Source organism: Muntiacus reevesi, chromosome 18 (genome assembly GCF_963930625.1).
Source record: "Muntiacus reevesi chromosome 18, mMunRee1.1, whole genome shotgun sequence".
Classification (NCBI taxonomy): Eukaryota; Metazoa; Chordata; class Mammalia; order Artiodactyla; family Cervidae; genus Muntiacus; species Muntiacus reevesi.
Window position 1 is genome coordinate 16,552,225 of NC_089266.1, and position 21,471 is coordinate 16,573,695.

The following is a 21,471-nucleotide window of genomic DNA, read 5'->3' on the forward strand; positions in this document are numbered from 1 at the left end:
AATGAAGTCAGAGAAGGGACAGAAGTAACAGATCGTGTAGGTACCATTTTGTGTGTACCATTGCAAGAACTTTGGCTTTTATTCCTTGTGAGATGAGGAGCCATCAGAAGGTTTTGAGCAGAGAACTGCATCATGATTTGATTAAGGTTGTGAAACAAGATTACACAATAGTTGAAGGGAGGGGCAAGCAGGAACACCAATTAGGAGACTATTTAAGAAACCCAAATGAGAACTGCAGTTGAGGGTGTATAAAGTGGTCAGATCTGAGGAGTCGGGTGGAGAGGGAGGTGGGAGGGGGGATCGGGATGGGGAATACGTGTAACTATATGGCTGATTCATGTCAATGTATGACAAAACCCACTGAAAAAAAAAAAATAAATAAAGTGGTCAGATCTTGGATACTTTTAGAAGGCAGAAGGATTTCATGACTGGTTTTGGGGTATGAGGAGGAAATGGAGTTTAGGATGAGTCCAGGGATTTTAAGACTGAGCTACTGAAAGTAGAGAAGAGTTAGGAGCACGGTTTTGAAGTCAGTTAACTTTGGTTGCCTCTTAAGACATTGAAGTAGAAATGTTGAATGGCCAGCATGAAATTGTGTTAATTGATACACTAATGTCAAATAGTTTTTATATCCAGGAGTAAATCACACTTGCTCATGGTAGGTTGTTTTTCTTTTTTGTGGGTTTTTTAAAAAATAAAATTCATGTGTATAATTTGACATCTTGTTTTCTCTGTGTGTGTGTTTAAAGTTGCCCAAACTATCCTTCAAAAAATTGCCCAAATTTTCTCTTAATAATACTAGTGGACTTCCCGGCTGGCTGATCCAGTGGTTAAGTGCTTTTATCAATTAGCTATTGCTTTTTTTAAGTTCTTATATGTTTGCATCTTTCCCTTTTTCTCTTCGTTCAGTTCAGTTCAGTTGCTCAGTCGTGTCCAACTCTTTACGACCCCATAAACTGTAGCCAGTATTATCGTTTATGTAATTAATTTCTCTATCCTGTCTACCCCTTTCTTGAGGTGGGTTTGGGCAGTTCTTTAGTTTGCTGTTTCTGTCATGTATTTTTTCTTGTGGTAATTTCAGGTTTTACTTTAATTTTATTCTTAGTTTGTTTTTCTTGCCGTATTCTTTTTACTTTACAACTAGTCTCTTAATGACGTGAGGGATGCACTCTAGCCATAAAAAAATGGAGTGTTGTTCATTGCCCACTTGGAGAGCTAGTTCATGTAGTGGTTTACTTCATGAGGAGAAAATATACCTCCCCTTTAAGATTTCTTGTTTTGATTTTTATATATTTATCTAATCTAGTCAATATTTAAAGTTTTGGTGCAGTTTTTGGATTCTAATTACCTCCCGTTCATCTACTGGTGATCTCTGGTTTTTGTTCCTGGTAATGTAGGTCCCTCTTTCTCTACCTCAAAATGTTATCTCCCCCAGAAATCCAGCCCTGGTTTAAATAGGTTGCAAGAGGTATTTTTTCCAAAACAGTACCAGTTAATGTTGTCTACCAGAAGTGCATGTTTAGTTGGTGTGATTTCCTTTCAGAGACAACAGTTGTTGCTTACTAGAATTCTTTCACTGTAGTGTAAGTTGTCCAGTCTGACCTTCACAGGGCCTTATTTGAATACCACCCATCTAACAGTTGAGGAAGGTTGATAAAGACTGAATTGTTCTCATATTTATCTTTCTTCTGTGCATGTCCATGAAGGCAAACAGCTTTCAAGAGATGTGTGTGCTGAAACCAGATGTAGTTCTCGCAGTCGTTATGGAGTTTTGATGCTACCCTTTGTCTTTATTCTGACACTCCCTTGCTCCTAGCGTCCCATGTCATAGTGTCATTCCACAGGCAAGTCATTTCTTCTAGGACTGCATGCTGCCTGGGTGACTTCTCATGGTTATGATTTGGCAAATGCCAACTCCTAGCACTAGAACCTACGGATCCTGCATTCAGCATGACCTGAAGTTTAAAGCATAAAATTATAAAAATTCTATCATTTAAACACAAAACAGTTACATCGTTTGAAGACTTATTTTCACTGTGGACTTAACTAGGGAGGTTTTCTTATTGTGCCCATATTTATATAAGAGAAGTTTAATGAAAATGATTTTTATCCCCTTGGAATTAATCTAGTTGACACAAAGACTATGGGTATGAACACTAAGCATACCAAATTCATTTTCATTACTTAAATATGAGCTTTATAACAGTAGATTTTAGGCTAGGTTAAAGAGCAGCTAATGAGTTGAGTGTAGTCCAGAGAAACTTGCCATGTTGTTTCAGACCTCCTTTTTTGGAGATACAAAAAGAACAGGAAAGGTGTGGTTGGTTATTCATTAGTAAGGCTCTTTGGTGGATGAAGTTGCTAAAGAGGACAAGTCACATCTACCTAGAAATCTGGAGCCAGCTAGTCACTGTAGCAGATGGTGGAAAAGCATCATGGTGGTAGAAACAGGTATTGTAAAGTGTTCCTAAGCACTTAATGGGCTTCACATAATTAGATCTCTTCATTGGAGAAGAAGTGGATTTACTTAATTACTTTGAAGTTTAGTGTGTTGGAGAAATGGAAATCTGATCAAACTTTTTGTTAACTGTGTCATATATGTATCTAGAGAGGAAATTTTGAATCTTTGGAATACTGAATGGGGAGCTGAGTTTTTATCAGACCCTGAATGGAGTGTTATCTGGCTTTTCCCAGGTTCACCGGAACAGCACAGCGCGTTCTGGCTGTGATGTGAACCCTTCCTGCGCGCTGTGCGGCTCAGGCAGTGCCAGCACCATGCCTCCAGAAATCCACTACGAAGCTCCGCTGTTGGAACGCCTTTCCCAGTTGGACTCCTGTGTTCACCCGGTTCTAGCATTTCCAGACGGTAAGAAAGGCTCCATGAAGTCTAATGAGTGAGACTTAAACGGTTCAAAGTGAAGGACAGTTGGCCAAGATTCTGATACAGTCCAGGTATTACTGTAAACAGCATCTTTTCTTAGGATTTTGCACATCATGCACAACAGAACCCCTAGACCAGAACATGGCACTCAAACATTACAGCTTGCTAAGAGCTTTCGCCCTAATGCTTGAGGTGGTGAGGGTGAGACAGCTGCCTGTGTTACGATGTAAAACAGCCCGGGCAGCGCTGTGGGAGCATGTCCTCATCCTGGGGTGCACGTACTATGGTTCCATGACCGCTTTCTCAGGTGCGCACAGGCACAGGTCAGAGTTCGTATGTGCTGGGTTTTGGGTTTTGTTTGTTTAAGTTGATCTACCTGATAAGTCTCTATGTCTGCCAATTTTCTCTCCCACCTCCCTTTTCATAATTACTTTTCTCCCACCTCACAAAAGAAAGTCACTCCTCTTATCCATATTGAGTCTTGCTGTGGGTCTTGCCCATCCCCCAGAGTATAAAAACCTTGGGCAGTAGGGACACCAAAGGAACCATCTCAGAGTTCATGACTCCTGAAGAAGAATCCTGTGGGAGTTAAGTAAAAGGAAATTTGAATAAATAATGAAGATCGAGGTACAGTATTTTTTTAATATATAATGTATGACAAGATCCTCTACCTTTTCTGTTACTTTAGAATAATAACTTACATTTAGAATTAATAACTTACATGTGAAACTAACATATTGTACATCAACTATACAGTATTTAAATTTTAAAAATAATTGATAACTGAAATTAATTTTACTGTGACTGAAGTCTGATTGAAGAAATAGATTTTAACATGCCAGGGTGTTGGTATAAAATATTTTTAATGTGTATTTTAGTTTCTTTTTTATATATAATTTTTTTTAAATATATAATTTATTTATATGTTTTGGCTGCATTGGGTCTTTGTTGCTGCATGCATGGGCTTTTCCCTAGTTGCCGTGAGCAGGTGTTACTCTTCATTGTGGTGTATGGGCTTCTCGTTGCAGTGGCTTCTCTTGTTGCGGATCACAGGCTCTAGAGCAGTTTGGGCTTCAGTGGTTGTGTCGTGTGGGCTTCAGTAGTTAGGCTCCTGGGCTCTAGGGCATAAGCTCAATAGTTGTGGCACATGGGGGGCTTCATTGCTCTGTGGCATGTGGGATCTTCACAGACCAGGGATTGAACCTGTGTCTTCTGCAGGTTCTTTACCACTGAGCCACCAGGGAAGCCTATAATTGTCCTGAGTTTATAATTTTTCTAAAAATTACATTTTGGAATTCCCTGGCAGTCCAGTGGTTGGGACTCTGCTGTTTTACTGCCAAGGGCCTAGTTTCAGTCCCTGGTCAGGGAACTGAGATCCCACAAGCCTCTCAGTGTGGCCAGAAAAACATCTAAATAAAGAAGAATTACATTTCAAATGATGAGGAGTTCATGAGCAAAAATGTTAAAAACTTCTCTATAGACTACAGAAGCCATAATTTGGATTGGTCTCATTGGTTTGCAAATAATCTCCCCATCTGGCCCCAACCTCCAGAATACTTAAATTCTCTGAGGATAAGGGACTGTGTTTCTCTCGCTACTCTGTCCTTCATAGCACCTTACAGATAGTCTGTACATATTTTTGAAAGGAGGATGACCATAATTGGGGTCTGGGGAATGAGAATTATGTTGGATGTAAAATTTACTTAGTGGTATGTGAAGAAAATCAGGTTTTTAGCATGAGTGGTATATTATCTTTTTCTTAAAGGGACACATAATTTGGGCTTTATGGATCATACTGTCTAGGTTTAGTCTGTGTTGGAAGTAGGCAGCTCTGCCATTGTAGTACAAAACCAGTATGTAGGCTATGTATAAGGAGGGGAGTGTGACTGTTTAAATAAAACTTTATTTATAAAAGCAGTCATTGCTGATAAACTATCCTAGAAAATCCCCTCTTCTAATTTACAGTTGATCAAACATTAGATGACCATAATCCCCTCAGATTTCTTGTCTGTTCTTCAAATGATTGGATTCTTTCTAGGTCATCTAAATCTGTTAGCTACCCTAAGCCTTATTATTAAGACTCTCTCCAGCTGTAAGAAAGGATATGGTATAATAGCCTTGCTGCTGTGTGACTTCTCGTAATAGTGGAAATATTTAGAAAACTTGAAACATGAACAGTAAACTAGGCAAGGGTTTAGATCAGGAGTGATGGAGCAGTAAAATACACTTTAGAACATAATGAACCCCAATTAAGGTTACCCTCCTTTCAAAAACGTGTGCAGACTACCTGTAAGGTGCTATGAAGGACAGAGTAGCAAGAGAAACACAGTCCCTTATCCTCAGAGAACTTAAGTATTCTGGAGGTTGGGGCCAGATGGGGAGATTATTTGCAAACCAATGAGACCAATCCAAATTATGGCTTCTGTAGTCTATAGAGAAGTTTTTAACATTTTTGCTCATGAACTCCTCACCATTTGAACATTTAGAACATAAACATTTTCCTCTGTGCTTCAGATTCCAGAGTCATTGACTTTTACCCTCTCTTGCCATTTGGATTATGGCTCATGTAACTTAAGATAATATTTGTATAGCATTTATAGTTTACATGCACTTCTCTTATTCTTGTCTCATTTGGTTTTCTCAGTAGTCTTGTAAAGATACTTCAGTTTTACATATCAAGAAATGGGCTTAGAGAGGTTGTGGTTTATCTCAGGCTACATAGCTGATGTAGCAGGCTCCAAAATTTAAACCCAAGTAATCTGATTCCCGTCCTTCTTTTCACTATAATTCATGCTTCTCCCCTGCCAGGTTATTAAGAGAAGTCAGATTTCTGCCCATTTCCAGACTGCAGCTTCAGGCAGAGACACCAAGACGACTCCAGATTTGTTGAGTTATTCTCTTAAGATTACAGTGTTGAACTGCATGGTCTCGTATTTGAATAAAGAAGCCTGAAGCTTGTGTAGTTACATTAAGATTCTGATAAGATCTTTTGCCTGTTCATTATCAACTGATAAGTATGTTGGTCATTGCTTTGTCAACAATATTACCTTGTATAGTTATGAATTCTCTCTCCCATCACCTAAATATGCCCAAGACATCTGCCTGACATCTCCTGCTCCATCATTCTGTAGTCCCTGTGGTCTTTATTTTCCTGTCTGTCTCTGTCTTCTCTCTGAGCCACCTCCACCCTTTCCCCACTCTCTCGCTTCTGTCAGTTACACACAAACACACACACATCCTAATTATGACTTTGGGGTTTGGACAAGAGAGATGGTCATTAAATTCTCTTTATGAGACAGTAAAGGAGAATAGTATATGTTATACTTTTCTCAAGTCGAGCATTAACATAATCTGCCTATGAATACAGTAGACGTTCTGTGGCTTGACCCAGGGACCTAATTATTGTGTCTAATATTGTGACTATTGGGATTTTTTAATTTGATTCAGACAGCTGCCACACTCAGAATACAGAATGTCACATTTGTAAACTGGAAGATTGCCAGGGCCACAAAGATGTGAATAGTGCTTCCTGAAGTATTGATATTCCCCATATCTTTTTGTGTAGAATAGTAAGTAATAGTGAAGACTAGCAGCCAGCATACTGTGTGGGTCAAACCTGACCTCTGGGCCACCCCGTTCTTCGCTAGAATACATTTAAAGATGGCAGGACTTCCAACTTTTCATTTTTCTGTAGTTTTACTGATGTTTCCTAGCCAGCCTGAGTACTTTGTTGGCTCAGAGGTAGAGTGTCTGCCTGCCATATTGGAGACCTGGGTTAGTTCCCTGGGTTGGGAAGATCCCCTGGAGAAGGAAATGGCAACCCACTCCAGTATTCTTGCCTAGAAAATCCTATGGACTGCGGAGCCTGGTGGGCTACAGTCCATGGGGTTGCAAAGAGTCGGACATAACTGAGCGACTTCACTCACTCAACCCTTTAGTATTCCAGAAAGAGGAGCTTGTTTCCTTATTACCTCATTTAATCAAGCCAGCTAAACCTTGGCTTGAAATAGAGGATGTATAACCTTGGGGTAAAGCATGTTGTCTTAGGTTTGTGCTTAATAAGAGCACCACCTGCTGGCCTTGAAGAGCTCTGCTCTCTTGAGAGAACTTGCCAAGACCACTAGCTGTATCCATGTGGCTACTGCAACTTACCAGCAGGAGGAGGAAGTGAGCAGGACTGAACACCATGAGAAAGTGTGCTCGAGAAAATGGTGGATCATGGAATGTCAGATTCTGGTGGGCCTGAAGCTAAAGTTTTCTTTTTGTTTGAGGAAATAGTAACCTAAGGTGATGTTTCTTGTCATTGACCTGGTTAAGGATCTGTACCCTCCTGTCTGATTAATACCACTTTAATGCCCATTGCCTGTGCAGGTGTGGAATGTGTGGTGTCCTCTAGCTGAACTATTGTTCTCTTCCATTTTTATAACTCTTTCTTTGCTTACTTTCAGGTCCTCTGTGTCTATTTTCAGAGTTGTAGCTCTGTGTGGATCCCAGGTGTTATTACTCAGAGCATGAACTCAGACTAGCAGTTCCTAAGAGATCATTTTTGTTCACTGATTTTGGGGGATTTAACTTAGTTTCTCTTCACTTTTATATGAAAGCTGCTAAAACACAGCAAACTTCTAGCAATGTATAGTAGCCCGAGTCCCATAAACAGTTTGTTATTATCCCTAACAGCTTATTCAGTGGGTTTTATAGGGGAAATTGCTCTTGATTCTGCTTAATAGCCAACTCCAGAGCACAAGGTAATGGTCTACGCTTGTGCCAATTTTTACTTCTGAGCATTTAAATGGGGGTGGGGAGAGGGTTAGGAGTGGAGTTTTAGTTGAAAAGTCATTAACATGCTAGAGTTGAGAGGTGCAGTAGTCATCTAGTCTAGCAATAACATAAATTTTTTTCTCTCTTGTGTTTAGTGAGATTGATTTATAATTAGATTAATTAACTAATTATTTGAGACGGGTCTGAGGTCTTGGGCTACAACAGAGAGCACTCCCCATGAGCCTGTGCCTGCGGTAGACAGAAGAGGTGAGAGAGAGAGAGCATGTGTGCTAGGATATCTCCAGCCCTGATCAGATCTTGCTGCCTCCTTTTACAGATGAAGATGCTGAAGGCCAGCCAAGTGATTTGTTCTTGTTCTATCCTCCTACTCAGTGATGGAACCAGGTCCTGTGTCCAGGACTACTTATTTGCACTATAAAAGAGCGGGAGGAATAAAATCACTATGCTTTTGTAGTCCCATTAAACAGCCTATGCAGACTTTCCTCATGGTCCAGTAGTTAAGACTGCATGCTCCCTATGCAGGGGGCATGGGTTCAATCCCTGGTTGGGGAAGATCCCACATGCCATGTGGTACAGCTCCCCAAAAGACCAAATAAATAAGAAAAACCAGCCTGTGCCAAGTGGGAATAACTCTCCTGCTGACACAGGGGATGTCCTGGTATATAGAAGAGGTGTTCCCCCACTTCTTGAACCTTCTTTATACCTTTGAACTCAGCCCAGCTTTCAGAATTTCTATAGACAGTGCTTTATTTCCAATACACCCTTTTCCTCAACCACTCTAAGCAAAGAATTTTTAATGAATTAAAATTCCCCTAAATTTAATTAATACCTCTAAACTCAATTCTTATGTGGGAGATTTTTTTGTTTGTTTGTTTTAAACATTTGACCTTTGGGGTATGGGATAATCAAGCCATTTTATTGAGGGGCTTGGGTGGGCTCTAAGGGCTAGGAGTACAGTGAGCTCTGATATCCTTAGCCTGGCTGAAAGCTGGTTGATCATTTAAGGGTTATGATAGGTGAATTTGTTTTTAAATGTGTAAAAGAAAGAATAATTATGGAAAAAATTTCACAAGAGAGGACTGTTGCAAGAGGTGTGTCTTATTCTTTGAAGTGTGTCATGAAATATATAGTCTGTGCTATAGGAAAGAGTTAAGTTTTGCTACACTGCAGAAGTCTTTTGAAAAATATTCTACACTGTCCACTTCCTTGGGAATGAATAATTTGAGAACTCTCAGATTCCACCTCAGAATTAAACTGCTCCATTCTCTGGGTTTTCCGGGTGTCTCAGATGGTAAAGAATTTGCCTGCAGTGCAAGAGATCCAGGTTTGATCCCTGGGTTGGGAAGGTCCCTTGGAGAATGCCATGGCCAGAGGGCTGCAGTCCATGGGGTCACAAAGAGTTGCACACGACTGAGTAGCTAACACACTTAAGCATCAATTCTTTGGGCCAAAGAATAATTTCATGGTGTAGTGGCTAAGAATGTGAGTTTTAGAGTTTTACAGACTTGAGTTTGAATGTTGCTTGTTCCTTTCTAACCCCTGAAGGAAGAAATGGCAACCCAGTCCAGTATTCTTGCCTGGAAAATCCCATGGGCTGAGAGGAGACTGACAGGCTGAAGTCCATGGGATCTCAAAGAGTCAGACACAACTGAGCTTGTACACTGTGTTAGTTACTAAACTGTGTAACCTTGACAGTTAATTCACCTTTCTAAATCTGTTTTCTATCATTAAAAGGAGCATAGTAATCCATCCTGGAATTGTTATGAAGGTAAAGTAATACACAGCACGAGCCACCATATAATGGGTTTTTATTTTTTTAATTTTATAATGGGTCTTTTAAATGTTCACTCATCCCCCTTTTCTTTGCCCCCCACTCCTAGTTTAGATCAAGCACATCCTCTACTCTCCCTGGGAGCCAGAACCCCATTAATGTTTGAAGTGAAGTGAAGTCGCTCAGTCATGTCTGACTCTTTGTGACCCCATGGACTATAACCTACCATGCTCCTCCATCCATAGGATTTTCCAGGCAAGAGTACTGGAGTGGATTGCCATTTCCCTCTCCAGAGCATCTTCCCAACCCAGGGAGCGAACTCTCCTCTCCCGCATTGTGGGCAGACGCTTTACCATCTGAGACACCAGGGAAGTCCTAAGTACATTAAATATAATAAATATTAAGTAACTCTGGGAAAAGAAGGCATGCCATAGGTTGCAGTGATTTTTGAAAGATGGAAAGCAAGATAACTATAGAGAAATAAAACTAGAAAAAAGGAGCCCAAAGCGTATGCTTTTAGTAAACTCTTGTCAGGTAGCAGCTGGTAAGGGGATGGTTCTTTGCCCACACTGAAAAAGGACAGAAAAACAGGGATGGGACCTGGGCATTTGGGTGATAGATCTGGACTTGTTCTGAAGTATAGCTAGGTTAGATTTTAACCCTTTTCCGTAATGCAGTGATGTTTTATTCTATGCTACAGTATTGAGTATGGACTCAGGGACTGGGACTTTTGAGTGTGTCTCAGGTGGTTAATGATTGATTCCCTGGAGGAACTGAGAGCTCAAGTGAGATGTGCTGATCTTCAGATGTAAAAGGACCATGAGAAGTTTTTCAGAACCCTGAAGAAAGACCCACCTATATCCCTGGTGGTGAAGTTTCAGAATGAAACTAGAAAAGGAAAATTGTAAAGTTCAGATTGCCACAAAAGGTTCTAGCCAGAGTAATAGGACAAGATGTAGAAATAAAGGCATACAAATTTGAAAGAAAGTAAAGCAGCTTTTTGTAAATGACACGTTTGTGTGTGTAGAAAATTCTAAGGATTCCACAACAGCTAACAAAACTTAATAATAGATTTGAAAAGATCACAGGATACAGGCCACTATATTAAAAATTAGTATATTCCTACATACTAGCAGTAAGCAATTATAAACAAAACTTTTAAAAAGTGATAATGATGACATTATTTGTAAGTCATAAAAATATGAAGTACTCAAAGAATCAGTTTAACAAAATGTGTATAAGAACTGTACAATGAAAACCACCCAACGCTGATGAGAGGAAATAAAAGAAATCCTAAATAAATGGAGAGAAATACCATGTTCACAGATTGAAAGATTTGGTATTGGAGTTCGCCCCAAATTGGTTGAGTCAATATAATAGCACAACAAGCTCCCCCCCACCCCACCAAAAGTTTAAAAGAAGAAGCAGAGCACCTACAAATGATTGAGTCAAATTCCATCTTATTGGTGATACTGTAGTAATAGCTTTAAGGATCTGAGAGAAAACTGGTTTTAATCTTGAAATGCTCTTTCTAAAGAAATTACTCAAACTCAAGTCCGCATTCTTAGGAAAATTAAAAAAAAGGAAACTAACAAAATGGAAAGATACAAGAAAGAGTAGTGAACCCCCCCAAAAAAGGTAGACATTATAATTAAGTCTAAAAGATTTAATTTGTAATGTTCAATATTAATCAATTCATTCACTTAAAAACCTAGATAATCCCCAGATAGGGAGGTGGTGGGTGTCTGGGGGAAGGAGGGAGAAATGATCTAGTTCTTACTAGGGAAAGATGCAGTGCCCAGTCCAGTGCCTGATAAAGTAGCAGACAATAAATAGTTGTTGAAGGAATATAAATCCTGATTAACTTTATGTTGAAAGAAAGAAATACCTTGAAATGTTTCAGTTTCTAGAAGAATAAGAACAGGATGTTCTTTCAAACCAATGGAGTTTAACAGATTTAGCGGAACACAGGAACAAAGAAAAGACCATCATAGATTTTGGTTTTGTTTGGAACTTGAAAAATAAAAGGCAGCAATGACTTCCCTGTGAGTAGGAGTGACCTTCAGTGATGTTCCAATAAACAGATCTTCCCCCTGACAGTGCTTGTTCCTCGCAGTCATCCTACCACTGGGCACCTAAGAGAAGGGTGTGAGGTGGGTCTCGCTCCCTGGAGAGCCGGAGCCCAGGGGTCTAGACTGATGGTGACGTTTTGTGTTTCTTGCAGATGTCCCCACAAGCCTGCACTTCCAGAGCATGCTGAAATCTCAGTGGCAGAACAAGCCTTTTGACAAAATCAAACCTCCAAAAAAGTTTTCACTTAAGCACAGAGCACCCATACCAGGCAGTCTGCCAGATGCAGCTCGTAAAGACAGGCACAAGTTGGTCAACTCCTTCCTAACAACAGCCAGTAAGTTTCAGGGGTCCATAGAGTTCTCCAGTTATTTTTCTGTTGCTCTTATGTTCTTAGATTACTGGTATGGCCATGGCAGTCTGATGGGGTTGGGAGAGACGGTTGACAGATGCAAGTTCAGCCCACAGTCTTCTTTTTCTGCTCATCTTGGATGCTCTGGGATGGACTGTGAAAGCTGTTCCAGACAACAGGGGTTCTGGGGCTCAGTGAGCAGCCAAGTAGGGCATGGCATTGGGTGCATCTGTGGGCCGGCTGTCTTTTGTAGTCTGGTGTCACATTTTTCTCCAGTTGAGAGCTCGGTGGGCTCCCTGGCCTGTCCTGGCCAGTGTGTTGCTTGCTAGGAGCTTCAGTCCCAGAGGACTGTCCTGCTGCCCTGAGTGTCTGTCATTGACCTAGAGGGAACTCAAATAAGAAAAGGTTGAGAGAAGATATTTCACAGCTCTTTTTCTGTTCCCCTCTTCAGAGCTGTCCCATCACCAAACCCGGCCTGACAGGACCCACAGGCAGCACTTAGACGATGTGGGGGCCGTGCCTATGGTGGAACGAGTGACAGCGCCAAAAGCAGAGCGCTTGCTCAGTCCGCCGCCACCCGTGCATGACCCAAACCACAGCAAAATGAGATTGCGAGACCATGCATCTGAGAGAAGTGAAGGTAGGGCCAGGCCCGGCACCTCCGCCTGCATCTGCACCTGCGCAGGGCTTTCTGGGGCAGCTGGGCTTCCTGTAACTGCCCCTAGCTGTGTCCTTCACTTGCTAGGAAGGCAGAGTAGAGGGGTCCGACCGCTTTTAAGTGTAGGTCACTCTTAACTGCCATAGCAACCTCTGCTCCACACCCTGCCTCCCATCAGCCAGTTTGCTTCATCTTTTTATCCTCTAGGCTTAGAAAGCATTTTTGCCTTTACTGAGTATTGCTGGCCTTCCTAACTTGTGCTGGAAGTAGAGTAGGTTGAGGTAGCCATGTATTCCTCTTTTCTGTTGACCTCTGCAGTATTGAAGCATCACACGGACATGAGCAGTTCGAGCTACTTGGCGGCCACCCACCACTCACCACATAGTCCCTTGGTGCGACAGCTCTCCGCCTCCTCAGACACCTCTGCACCCACCAGCTCTAGCCCGCAGGTCACAGCCAGCACGACTGTAAGTACCCGCATGGAGTGGGCCAGACAGCCCCTATGCAATGACAGCTCCCTCCAGTGGATTTGGAGGACAGTGTGGAAAGAGGGTCGTGAGGGCCAGGGCAGTTACAGGGACTTAGCTCATCCTGACTTGTGTATCTTTTTTAAGTCAAAGTGGTGCTATTTAATCCTCCATTATGTTATTTTCCTTGAGCTATTCTTAATAAAGATGGATCTGAGCTGAGCCAGCCATAGAAAGCTTGAGGCAGAGGCAAACTCTTGGGTGATCTGTGACTGTTCATGATACATGGGACTGAGTTTCGCACAGAACTCCACAGTACCATGACTCTTAATTCCGTTGGCCTGAGAAGTAAACATGAGAGGAGGAATGCAAAAGAGGTGTCTGTGGGCCTTAAAGACGTTTGCTTTCCTTGTTTTTAATCTCCTGGGGAGTGGAGCTGGAGTGTTGGGAATAAACACTGGGTGCTTGGAAGGGAAGGTTGATGTGGAGCCTGTTTTTTAGGTGTGCAGAGCAGGATTACAGATCCAGCAGGCCACACTGGCAGGACTGACCTGTGCGTTCAAAGTGGCAGGCTCTCTGACTCATGGTCAGCTTTTGTAGTGCCACTCTTCACCCCAAAAGCAGTTTGCACGGCCGTTCCAGACACACAGTCACGTTAATACTCTGTATGTTTTCATTCCTCAGAATGTGCCTCCTTGAACACATATGCCTGTAGCTGCTTTGTGCCGCCAAAAGGGTCCTTTATATAGTAATCATCCTAATAACAATGGAGGTAGTAATAATAGAAAGCTGCTGCTGTAAATGTTTACTGCTAGGTTCCGTGCTAGGTACATATGTGTTACCGCATTCAACCTGTAACACCCTTCAAGGTGCAGGTGGTGTAGAAGATTCCCATTTTGTTGGCAGGAAAACTAAGGCTTTCCAGGGTTAAGTGCATAGCATAAGGTGAGGCGACTTGTCAGTGTTACAGTTGGGATTCCAACCCAGGCGGTCTGGCCACAGAACCAGCTCTCTTGGGTCATGCAGCACAGAGTGAACCTGGGTTGGGGCACAGCAAAGGTGACTTAGGCAGGGGCTCTGATGCCCCTTCAGAGCTTACCTCAAGAAACTTCAAAGCCCACAAAATGTGCTCAGTAGGCTCTGCAATCAGGTGGGAATTCATGTCGTTCTGTCTCTGCTCTTAAAAATCGCACAGTCTTTCCCAGATGACCTTGTTCCTCCCTGCTTCGTCCCCTCCCACACCCACAGGTTTTATCTCCATAGCTGTGTAGTCTCTGTGGTAAGCCCAGGTATCCATTAGCAGGGGTCTCAGAAAAACAAAGGATTTTACAGAGACTAATTCTACTGGAAGTCTTCTCTCAGATCCTCGACTTGGTGAAACTTCAGTGTTTTTTCACATGCCTCTTTCTCATGCCTGGAAAATGTAAACTTAGGCCTGAATCACTTGAAATTTTTACTTACTATCTAATGAGCATCAATTTTGTATATACCACTGTGCTGACCCTTGAGGCTCTCGTTGCCATATTTTTTCAAAGAATCTGGATTTATTTAATAGCAGGAAGAGTGATAGGCCAGGTAGTTAAGGTGAGAGGCTACAGGACACTGGAGGGAGTAGGGAGGAGGGGGATGGGCCGTGTGCTCACGCTTGCCGCGGAAAGCCACATGAGCCGGTGGGGTCTTCTTTTCTTTTTTTTTTTGTTCTTCTTGGACGCCCTGGATATTCTGATTTGATGGTTAGAAGAGATGGGGCCCTGAACCTATTTTTTCTCTTTTAAATATCATCTTGCGCCTCACCTTCTGGCAGCCAGGTTTGGGAACCTCTCTTCATTCTCATCACCTGCCCTCCACCTCTGGTCCTAAACAGGAGAACATAGTTAGGTTAGACCAAGTGCGTGTCTTCTGGAATTAGGGCATCTACATGTGGGGTGGGGGCTGAGCCTGTTGAACCCCACAGCCCGCTCCTGTCTCCCTGCCTTGAAGGTACTGACAGCAGACCAAAGGAGATTCACAGAAAATACATACTTGTTTCTACCAGCAGTTTCACATTTGTTCTTGACCACAATCCAGGGAAAGCTGTCTATTGAGGTTCCTTTGGGTACACTTCCTGCAGTGGAGTGTGTGAGTTCAGCAGACATGTGGGGGTGAGTCCAGTGAACCTCAGCCAGGCAAGGCTTGCAGGTCTCTTCAGCTGTTCTGGTCAGCCAGTTACCCTGAATTCGTGAAGGCAGGGACAGTCTGTTCTCATTGATAACAGAAGAAACTGAGGTGAAAAAGACATTGTGATAACCTGAAATCATAGGTGACAGCTGCTGAGATCCTGGCCCAGGAAATACTGCCTTTCAGCATTCTCTGAGAAGGTCCTGAAATGATCGGATGGATCGGTCATGGATCTCCTTCCGGGACCAGGAAATCGAGGGAAGCAGCCTCTTCCCCCACTCCCCCCTCACTGACGCCTTCCCTCTGGGCTGCGCACACCTGGTGGTTTGGGTTTGAATGCAGCCTCTTAGGTGTTGGCAGCTGCGCTGTCACCGTGGCAGCATGTTTGTCATCCCGCCGTTTCCCTCTGGCCTCTCACAGCTCAGCTGCCAGTCTGTTTCAGGGCAGGGTGTTTGCTCTCTGGGCACAGGCAGCCCGCAGACTTGCCCCTCCATCTAAGAAGCCGTGCCCCTTGGCTCCCTGCTTGATTCCTCCTCCGGTCTCCCAGCTGCTGCAGAAGGCCCCGCCCCTGCTCCCTAATGTTGGATCCTTAGTGAGTGTTCTTTCCCAGGAGTTTGATCTTAACTTCCTGTAGGAGCGAATCTCCTTTCTCCAAGAGTGTGAACTCTACAGCCAAGGCCTCTTCATCCATTTCCCTCCACTTCTCTCCATTGATAGAGCTAAGAATGCTCTCAGCTTTTTCCCTAAGAATAATAGCCAGGAAGGGGAACTCACATAAGGGTTCAGCAGATGGTGGGCACAGATTTAGCTGAAGAGTTCAGATCTGCGAGAAGGAAGTGCTTTCATGGCAACCAAGGTTAGCAGATCACTGAGCTGAGCCTCCCATGGGGCATCTTTCAGGATGGAAGAGTTCATCTTTTTCATCCAGAGAGTTACCTCTAGGCTTAAGCTTTGCTTTTTCCACCATGGGTCTCTGTCATAGAGATAAAAGGGGGAGAAACAGGTTGGAGGGGGGGTTGTTAAAGGTATGTGGAAGAGTCTTAAACTGTGGCAGTTGTCTCAGGGTGCCAGGATACCCACCTCTGTGACACTGAGGAGAGGTCTCTCCACGTGAGCACATGAATAAGAGGGTGGCCGGTGAGACTTGGGAACGTCTTCCTCAGGACCCACCTGGTGTTTCTCCTTAAGCACGTTGCTGGTGGGAGACCATCCACACAGTACCGGCAGTTGCTGTCATCCCTGCTTGGGCCCTCCCCAGGGACCCAGATGCCTGGTTATTGGTGATCCTGTTTTAAATCTCAGGTTTAGGATTTGATGTGTGTAGAATTGTTCTTCCCTTTTAAACTTGCCTTTGTCTTACAGCAGCCAGTAAGGAGGAGAAGGGGAGAGAGCTCCTTCGATATTAACAACATTGTCATCCCGATGTCTGTTGCTGCAACCACCCGTGTAGAGAAGCTCCAATACAAGGAAATTCTTACCCCCAGGTAGAAGCCCTGCACGATCGGCTCTGCTCTCTGTTCTCCCTGTTGCTGCCATTTCCCTGTCCCCTAGTCACTGAGTCCCTGTCCCCTCCTCACTGGGGCCTAGCCTTGGCTTTTGTCATTAAGAGAAGGGATCAGAGTGAAATTCTTTCTTTTTTCTTTTTTTTTTTTAATTATTTCTGTATTCATTATACGTGTGCCAACCAGACCACAGACTGGCTATAGACATGTTTTGTTTGATGCATACAGATGTGTTTTAAAATACTGAATTTGTTGTCAGCATCAAAGCAAGATTTCACATAGGAATCTTTATTTCCAGCTTTTGTTGACAAATCAAAAATTTGGGCAAGCGTGTCTATGCATCCCCACGTGGTGGCAGCCAGTTGGTGCTGAGTAGCGTTGGTCCCCTTTATACAGGTTCTTCTGCTTGAGTTCGTCGGTCCCCCAGCTCTGCTCCCACCCTCAGCCTGCTTTCCCTGTTTCTGGCCCTTGTGGGTATCGAGTGTGAGGCCTCTGATGGAAAGAGTTTCCCAAGGCTGAGAAGGCCCAGGGAGAGCAGGTGGCGAATGCTCATTCCCTTGCGCATGTGTTTTTCTGGCCTGACTGCCTGCGTTCTCACAATTCTGCCTTCTTGGTTTTGCAGCTGGCGGGAGGTTGATCTTCGATCTCTGAAGGGGAGTCCTGACGAGGAGAACGAGGAGGTAATGGCATGGTCGGTCCTCTTAGAAGAGCACACACACTGCAGATACTTCAAGACCTGTGGGTGTCCAGTGCAGGCTGTGTTGTATTCTTGTCCTTACCAGGAAGAGCCTAGTGTGTGGGGGAGGAGGGAGCCGATATGCTGCTTCTAGAACTGATCTACCCCCACTTAAACGTGACTTCCTGGCGGAAAGGGGGGTCCACAGAGGTGCTGTTTTGCAGATCGAGGACCTGTCTGACGCAGCCTTCGCTGCTCTGCACGCCAAATGTGAGGAGATGGAAAGGGCTCGCTGGCTGTGGACCACAAGTGTGCCACCTCAGCGGCGAGGCAGCAGGTGATGTGGCAGGCGCAGGTCCCTAGGGCCTGTGCAGGGGTGTTCGGTGGGGAGCTCGGGCCCAAGCTGTGTCCATGGGTTCTCACCTGGTTGCTCTTCGTGTTCCTCACTGGCAGTGGTGGAGAATGCACATGTTCCTTGGTGTTTGTTGGGACCCATTCGGGCATAAGTAGTGAAACGCTGGGTCCTCGCTGAGTGGTTACTGTCCAGTTAGGACAAACTCTGGTGGTCTCCCAACTCCAGGAGTAGGCCATCTGGGAAGTTGGAGGCCGATCGGGGGGGTCTGGTGATACGGTGGGAGGAGCTTTGGAAGCCTCCGAACCAGCCCACCTTCTGTGGACAGCGGAGTGTGCACAGCTCTCTGGTCCCCCTTGACTTGGGAGACCTGCCCTCCCCTTTCTCCTTTAATGTTACAGTGAGCAGCCCTCAGGATTCTCAAGTGGAGGGGTTAGGGCTCTTATTCTCGCTTTTTGCCCGTAGCGTGTGCCCGGCCCCATACACAGTGACAGGGGAAGCGAGGGTTGGTGGTTCCAAGGAGACACCTGCTGGTGTCCGTCTGCCTCAGCTCTGCTGGTCGGGAGGCTTTTGTCACACATGCCATGCCATGCCACCTTTTGGCTTTTTTTGGCATGACAAAAGCCTGCCACCTCCCAACCCCAAAAATGAATAGATGAGAAGCTCCCTGTCACCGGGCACTTAGATTGCACTTCTCGGGGTACAGGTCTTACCGGTCATCAGATGGACGGACAACACCCCAACTGGGCTGTGCCAACCCCTCCACCCCCCAGCCCGCCTCCCCGGACGTCAGTAGCAGTCACTCCTTATCGGAGTTCTCCCACGGGCAGTCCCCCAGGAGCCCGATTAGCCCGGAGCTGCACTCGGCCCCCCTCACTCCCGTGGCTCGGGACACCCTCCGACACCTGGCCAGTGAAGACACACGCTGTTCCACACCAGAGCTGGGGCTGGACGAGCAGGTGAGCAGCAACACCTTTCTGTGGGATTGGAGGCGGCAGATGGGGCAGTTGGGGGGGCAGTACCTGCCCAAGATGGACCTTCATTTTATGGACCACCCCCCCATCCCCAGTTTGAAGGGGACAAGGGACTGTACATGAAGTTGACCTTCTGAAGGTGCCATGGAACACTGGCCCTTGTTACAAGGGCCCGCTCTGAGAATCGTCCCCAAGCCTGCCCCAGAGCTCACAGACCTGGGCCAGTCCTCACCATGGCGTCTTGTCTGCCCACAGTCCGTCCAGCCGTGGGAGCGGCGGACCTTCCCCCTGGCATACAGCCCCCAGGCGGAGAGTGAGGACCAACTGGATGCACAGGAACGGGCGTCCCGCTGCACTCGGCGCACCTCGGGCAGCAAGACTGGCCGGGAGACAGAGGTGGCGCCCACCTCGCCTCCTGTCGTTCCCCTCAAGAGTCGGCATCTGACGGCCACAGTCACAGCTCAGCGTCCAACTCACAGATGAGTGGGATACGAGAATCTAAACAGACTCACTATTGGCATTAAAGCTTCAGAAATCTCTGCGTTTGATATTCAAACATCATATGCCGAAAATTTTCACAGTTTTTAGTGAATTTAAGGAATTTAGATTCTACTTTGTTATTTTTTTTTCTTGTTTTGATTTTTGTTCTGTTTTGGTTTCCATGTTTTCTTGTCACACACCTGAGCACTTCCTCCAGTTGGCAAACAGAAGTTCAGGATAAGAGCCTGCCGGCCTGGTCCCGGCACCTCCTCTGCACTGTTGAATCACTGGACTTAGCCATGTCGGATGATCACCCCTCTCCTTCGCCCCAGTGGGCAAGGTGGGACAGCCAGGTGGGCAGAGGGGAAGGACTCCGCAGCTCCGTGTAGCCCCCTGAGGTGAGAATTGGGGAGAGCTGTGTGCTCTGGGCTCTCGCTGGCCCGCCCCTCTGTGGCTTGGCTCAGCTCTGGCCGCCCCCAGCTGGGTCTCCTTGGTCGTCTGTGCTGGAGCACCCCAACCAGAGCCTCTTGACTGGCCCTGCCAGCTGTTCCCACTCAGCCTTCAGCTGACAGAATGGCTTCCCCTTGTCCCGCAGATCTTGGAGGCCTACCAGGGTTTCCTCTGCGTTCAGTCGTCCCTGTCTTGACTCCTTAACTGCAGTAACCTGGCTGCGGCTGCTCGGGTCCCTATCCTTCCCAGTCCCCTCATCTGCTGCCCCACACCAGACACACACCCACACCTGGTCCTTCCCCTTGGAACGTTTTTCCCACTTATCCTGGTCTGTGGAGGTGTAGGGTCTTCCCACTCCTCTGACTCTAGGGAGTCTGGGAAATGAGCAGCCCCTCTGGAATCCTGTTTTCACTGATGGGATCATTCGGAATCATTTGGTCGTATCCCCTCCTCCGCCAGTCCGGTTCCCTGTCGGTGTCTGTCCACCCTTCCTCTCTCGAGCTCCTTTGCCTGTGGAACACTGTCTGGTCGTGGTCCTTGCTGTGGGTCCCGTCACTCCCCGTCAACCCCTGGGATAACCGTGTGCCTGTCTCATCTATGATCACATCACCAAAAGGGGGGCAATAAGGACTTTTTTTTTTTTTTTTTTTGCCATTTTGTAATCGTATAAAAATAGTAGACAAACTGCTTAATGTTGGGGTTTTTTCACAATTTTCAACATTAGTGATTTTTTTTTTTTTTGATTCTGTTTGCAAGTTAAAGGGTTTGTCATTGTTTCTTTAAAAAAAAACAATAATGCACCATATCCCTATGCATAAAGTGCTTCTTCTATTTATAAGGTTGAAAATTCTGAATAACCCTTTTAGCATTGTAAAAAAAAAAAAAAAACAAAATCAAAAATGGAAAAAAAAAACTTGTATTTTGTAAATATTTTCTTTTCCTGCTTTGAGCTGTGTATTGGCAGCGGAACATGTAGCTGTCTTTGTTCTATAGAAATGCTTTTCTTCAGAGAAGCTGATCTTTGTTAATGTCTTGATTCTGTTCGCAAAGCACAGACTAGTGCTTAAAAAAAAAAAAGGAAGGAAAAATTGAAAAAAATAATAAAAAAAAAGTGACAGAACGTAGTATGCCAGGCCTTTCTTGTCACTGGACGTGGTAATGGTGGTAAGGACCTGCCCTGCTGGGGGAGTTCCTCTGACTGGCAGTGAACATTGGAAAGACTCCGTGCCATCTTCTGGGCACAGGTGGGCTCCTCTGATGGTCACCAGAGAGGGGATGTGGGTTTTTATAGGTGTGGTGGGTAAGAGATGTCAGGAGGAAAGGTGGTGGTGGTTGGATATAAGTAAGTGACCCATTGCTTTTTTTTTTTTTTTTTTTTTTTTTAAAGTTCATTTCCTTTTTTTTGTTGTTGTTGTTGCGCTGGGTCTTCGTTTATATACTTTGGCTTTAATGTGCCTACCTCTGGTGAGGCCAGCCGGCAGTGTGGCTTTTTTTTTTTTTTTTTTTAAATCTACTCTAAATTGCTCTCTAGGGTTTCCAGGTGGCTCAGTGACAAAGAATCCACCTGCCAGTGCAGGAGACATGGGTTCATTCTTGATCCGAGAAGATCCCACATGCCGAGTGGCAGCTAAGTCCGTGCACCACGACCGCTGAAGCCAAGCAGCAACGAGAGCAAGCACGGCCGAGAGTGACAGGATTATAAAGAAAATAAATTGCTCTCTGGTGGAGATTTCACATCTCACTTGTGACCTCCTCTGGGTTTGAGATCACTGAGGATTTAATACACTTTGCACAGAGCCTGAGCTGGTTCTCAGCAGCTTTCTTGTGAGGAAAGAAGAAAAGTTTTGATTTTCTTTGTAGAAGATGAGTAAGTGGGCGGGCCTGGTTCTCTCGCTGCTTCCT

The 21,471-nt window shown here is 44.8% G+C and overlaps 1 protein-coding gene across 4 annotated transcripts in view; it reads left to right on the plus strand.

Annotated features, from left to right (window-relative positions):
• The window catches only part of KANSL1 (KAT8 regulatory NSL complex subunit 1), a 172,509-nt gene extending 151,799 nt beyond the window's left edge, over positions 1-20,710 (plus strand). For 3 of the 4 annotated variants that reach the window (XM_065908748.1, XM_065908747.1, XM_065908749.1), the window contains 9 exons: positions 2,695-2,866; positions 11,656-11,838; positions 12,305-12,493; positions 12,830-12,978; positions 16,498-16,619; positions 17,260-17,317; positions 17,538-17,650; positions 18,372-18,624; positions 18,895-20,710. In XM_065908748.1, the coding sequence (XP_065764820.1) occupies positions 2,695-2,866; positions 11,656-11,838; positions 12,305-12,493; positions 12,830-12,978; positions 16,498-16,619; positions 17,260-17,317; positions 17,538-17,650; positions 18,372-18,624; positions 18,895-19,122 (1,467 nt within the window). In that variant the 3' untranslated portion in view covers positions 19,123-20,710. The remainder of the gene's footprint in view (positions 1-2,694; positions 2,867-11,655; positions 11,839-12,304; positions 12,494-12,829; positions 12,979-16,497; positions 16,620-17,259; positions 17,318-17,537; positions 17,651-18,371; positions 18,625-18,894) is intronic. The other variant, XM_065908750.1, reaches the window with a different exon arrangement.
• The last annotated feature ends 761 nt before the right edge of the window (positions 20,711-21,471 follow it).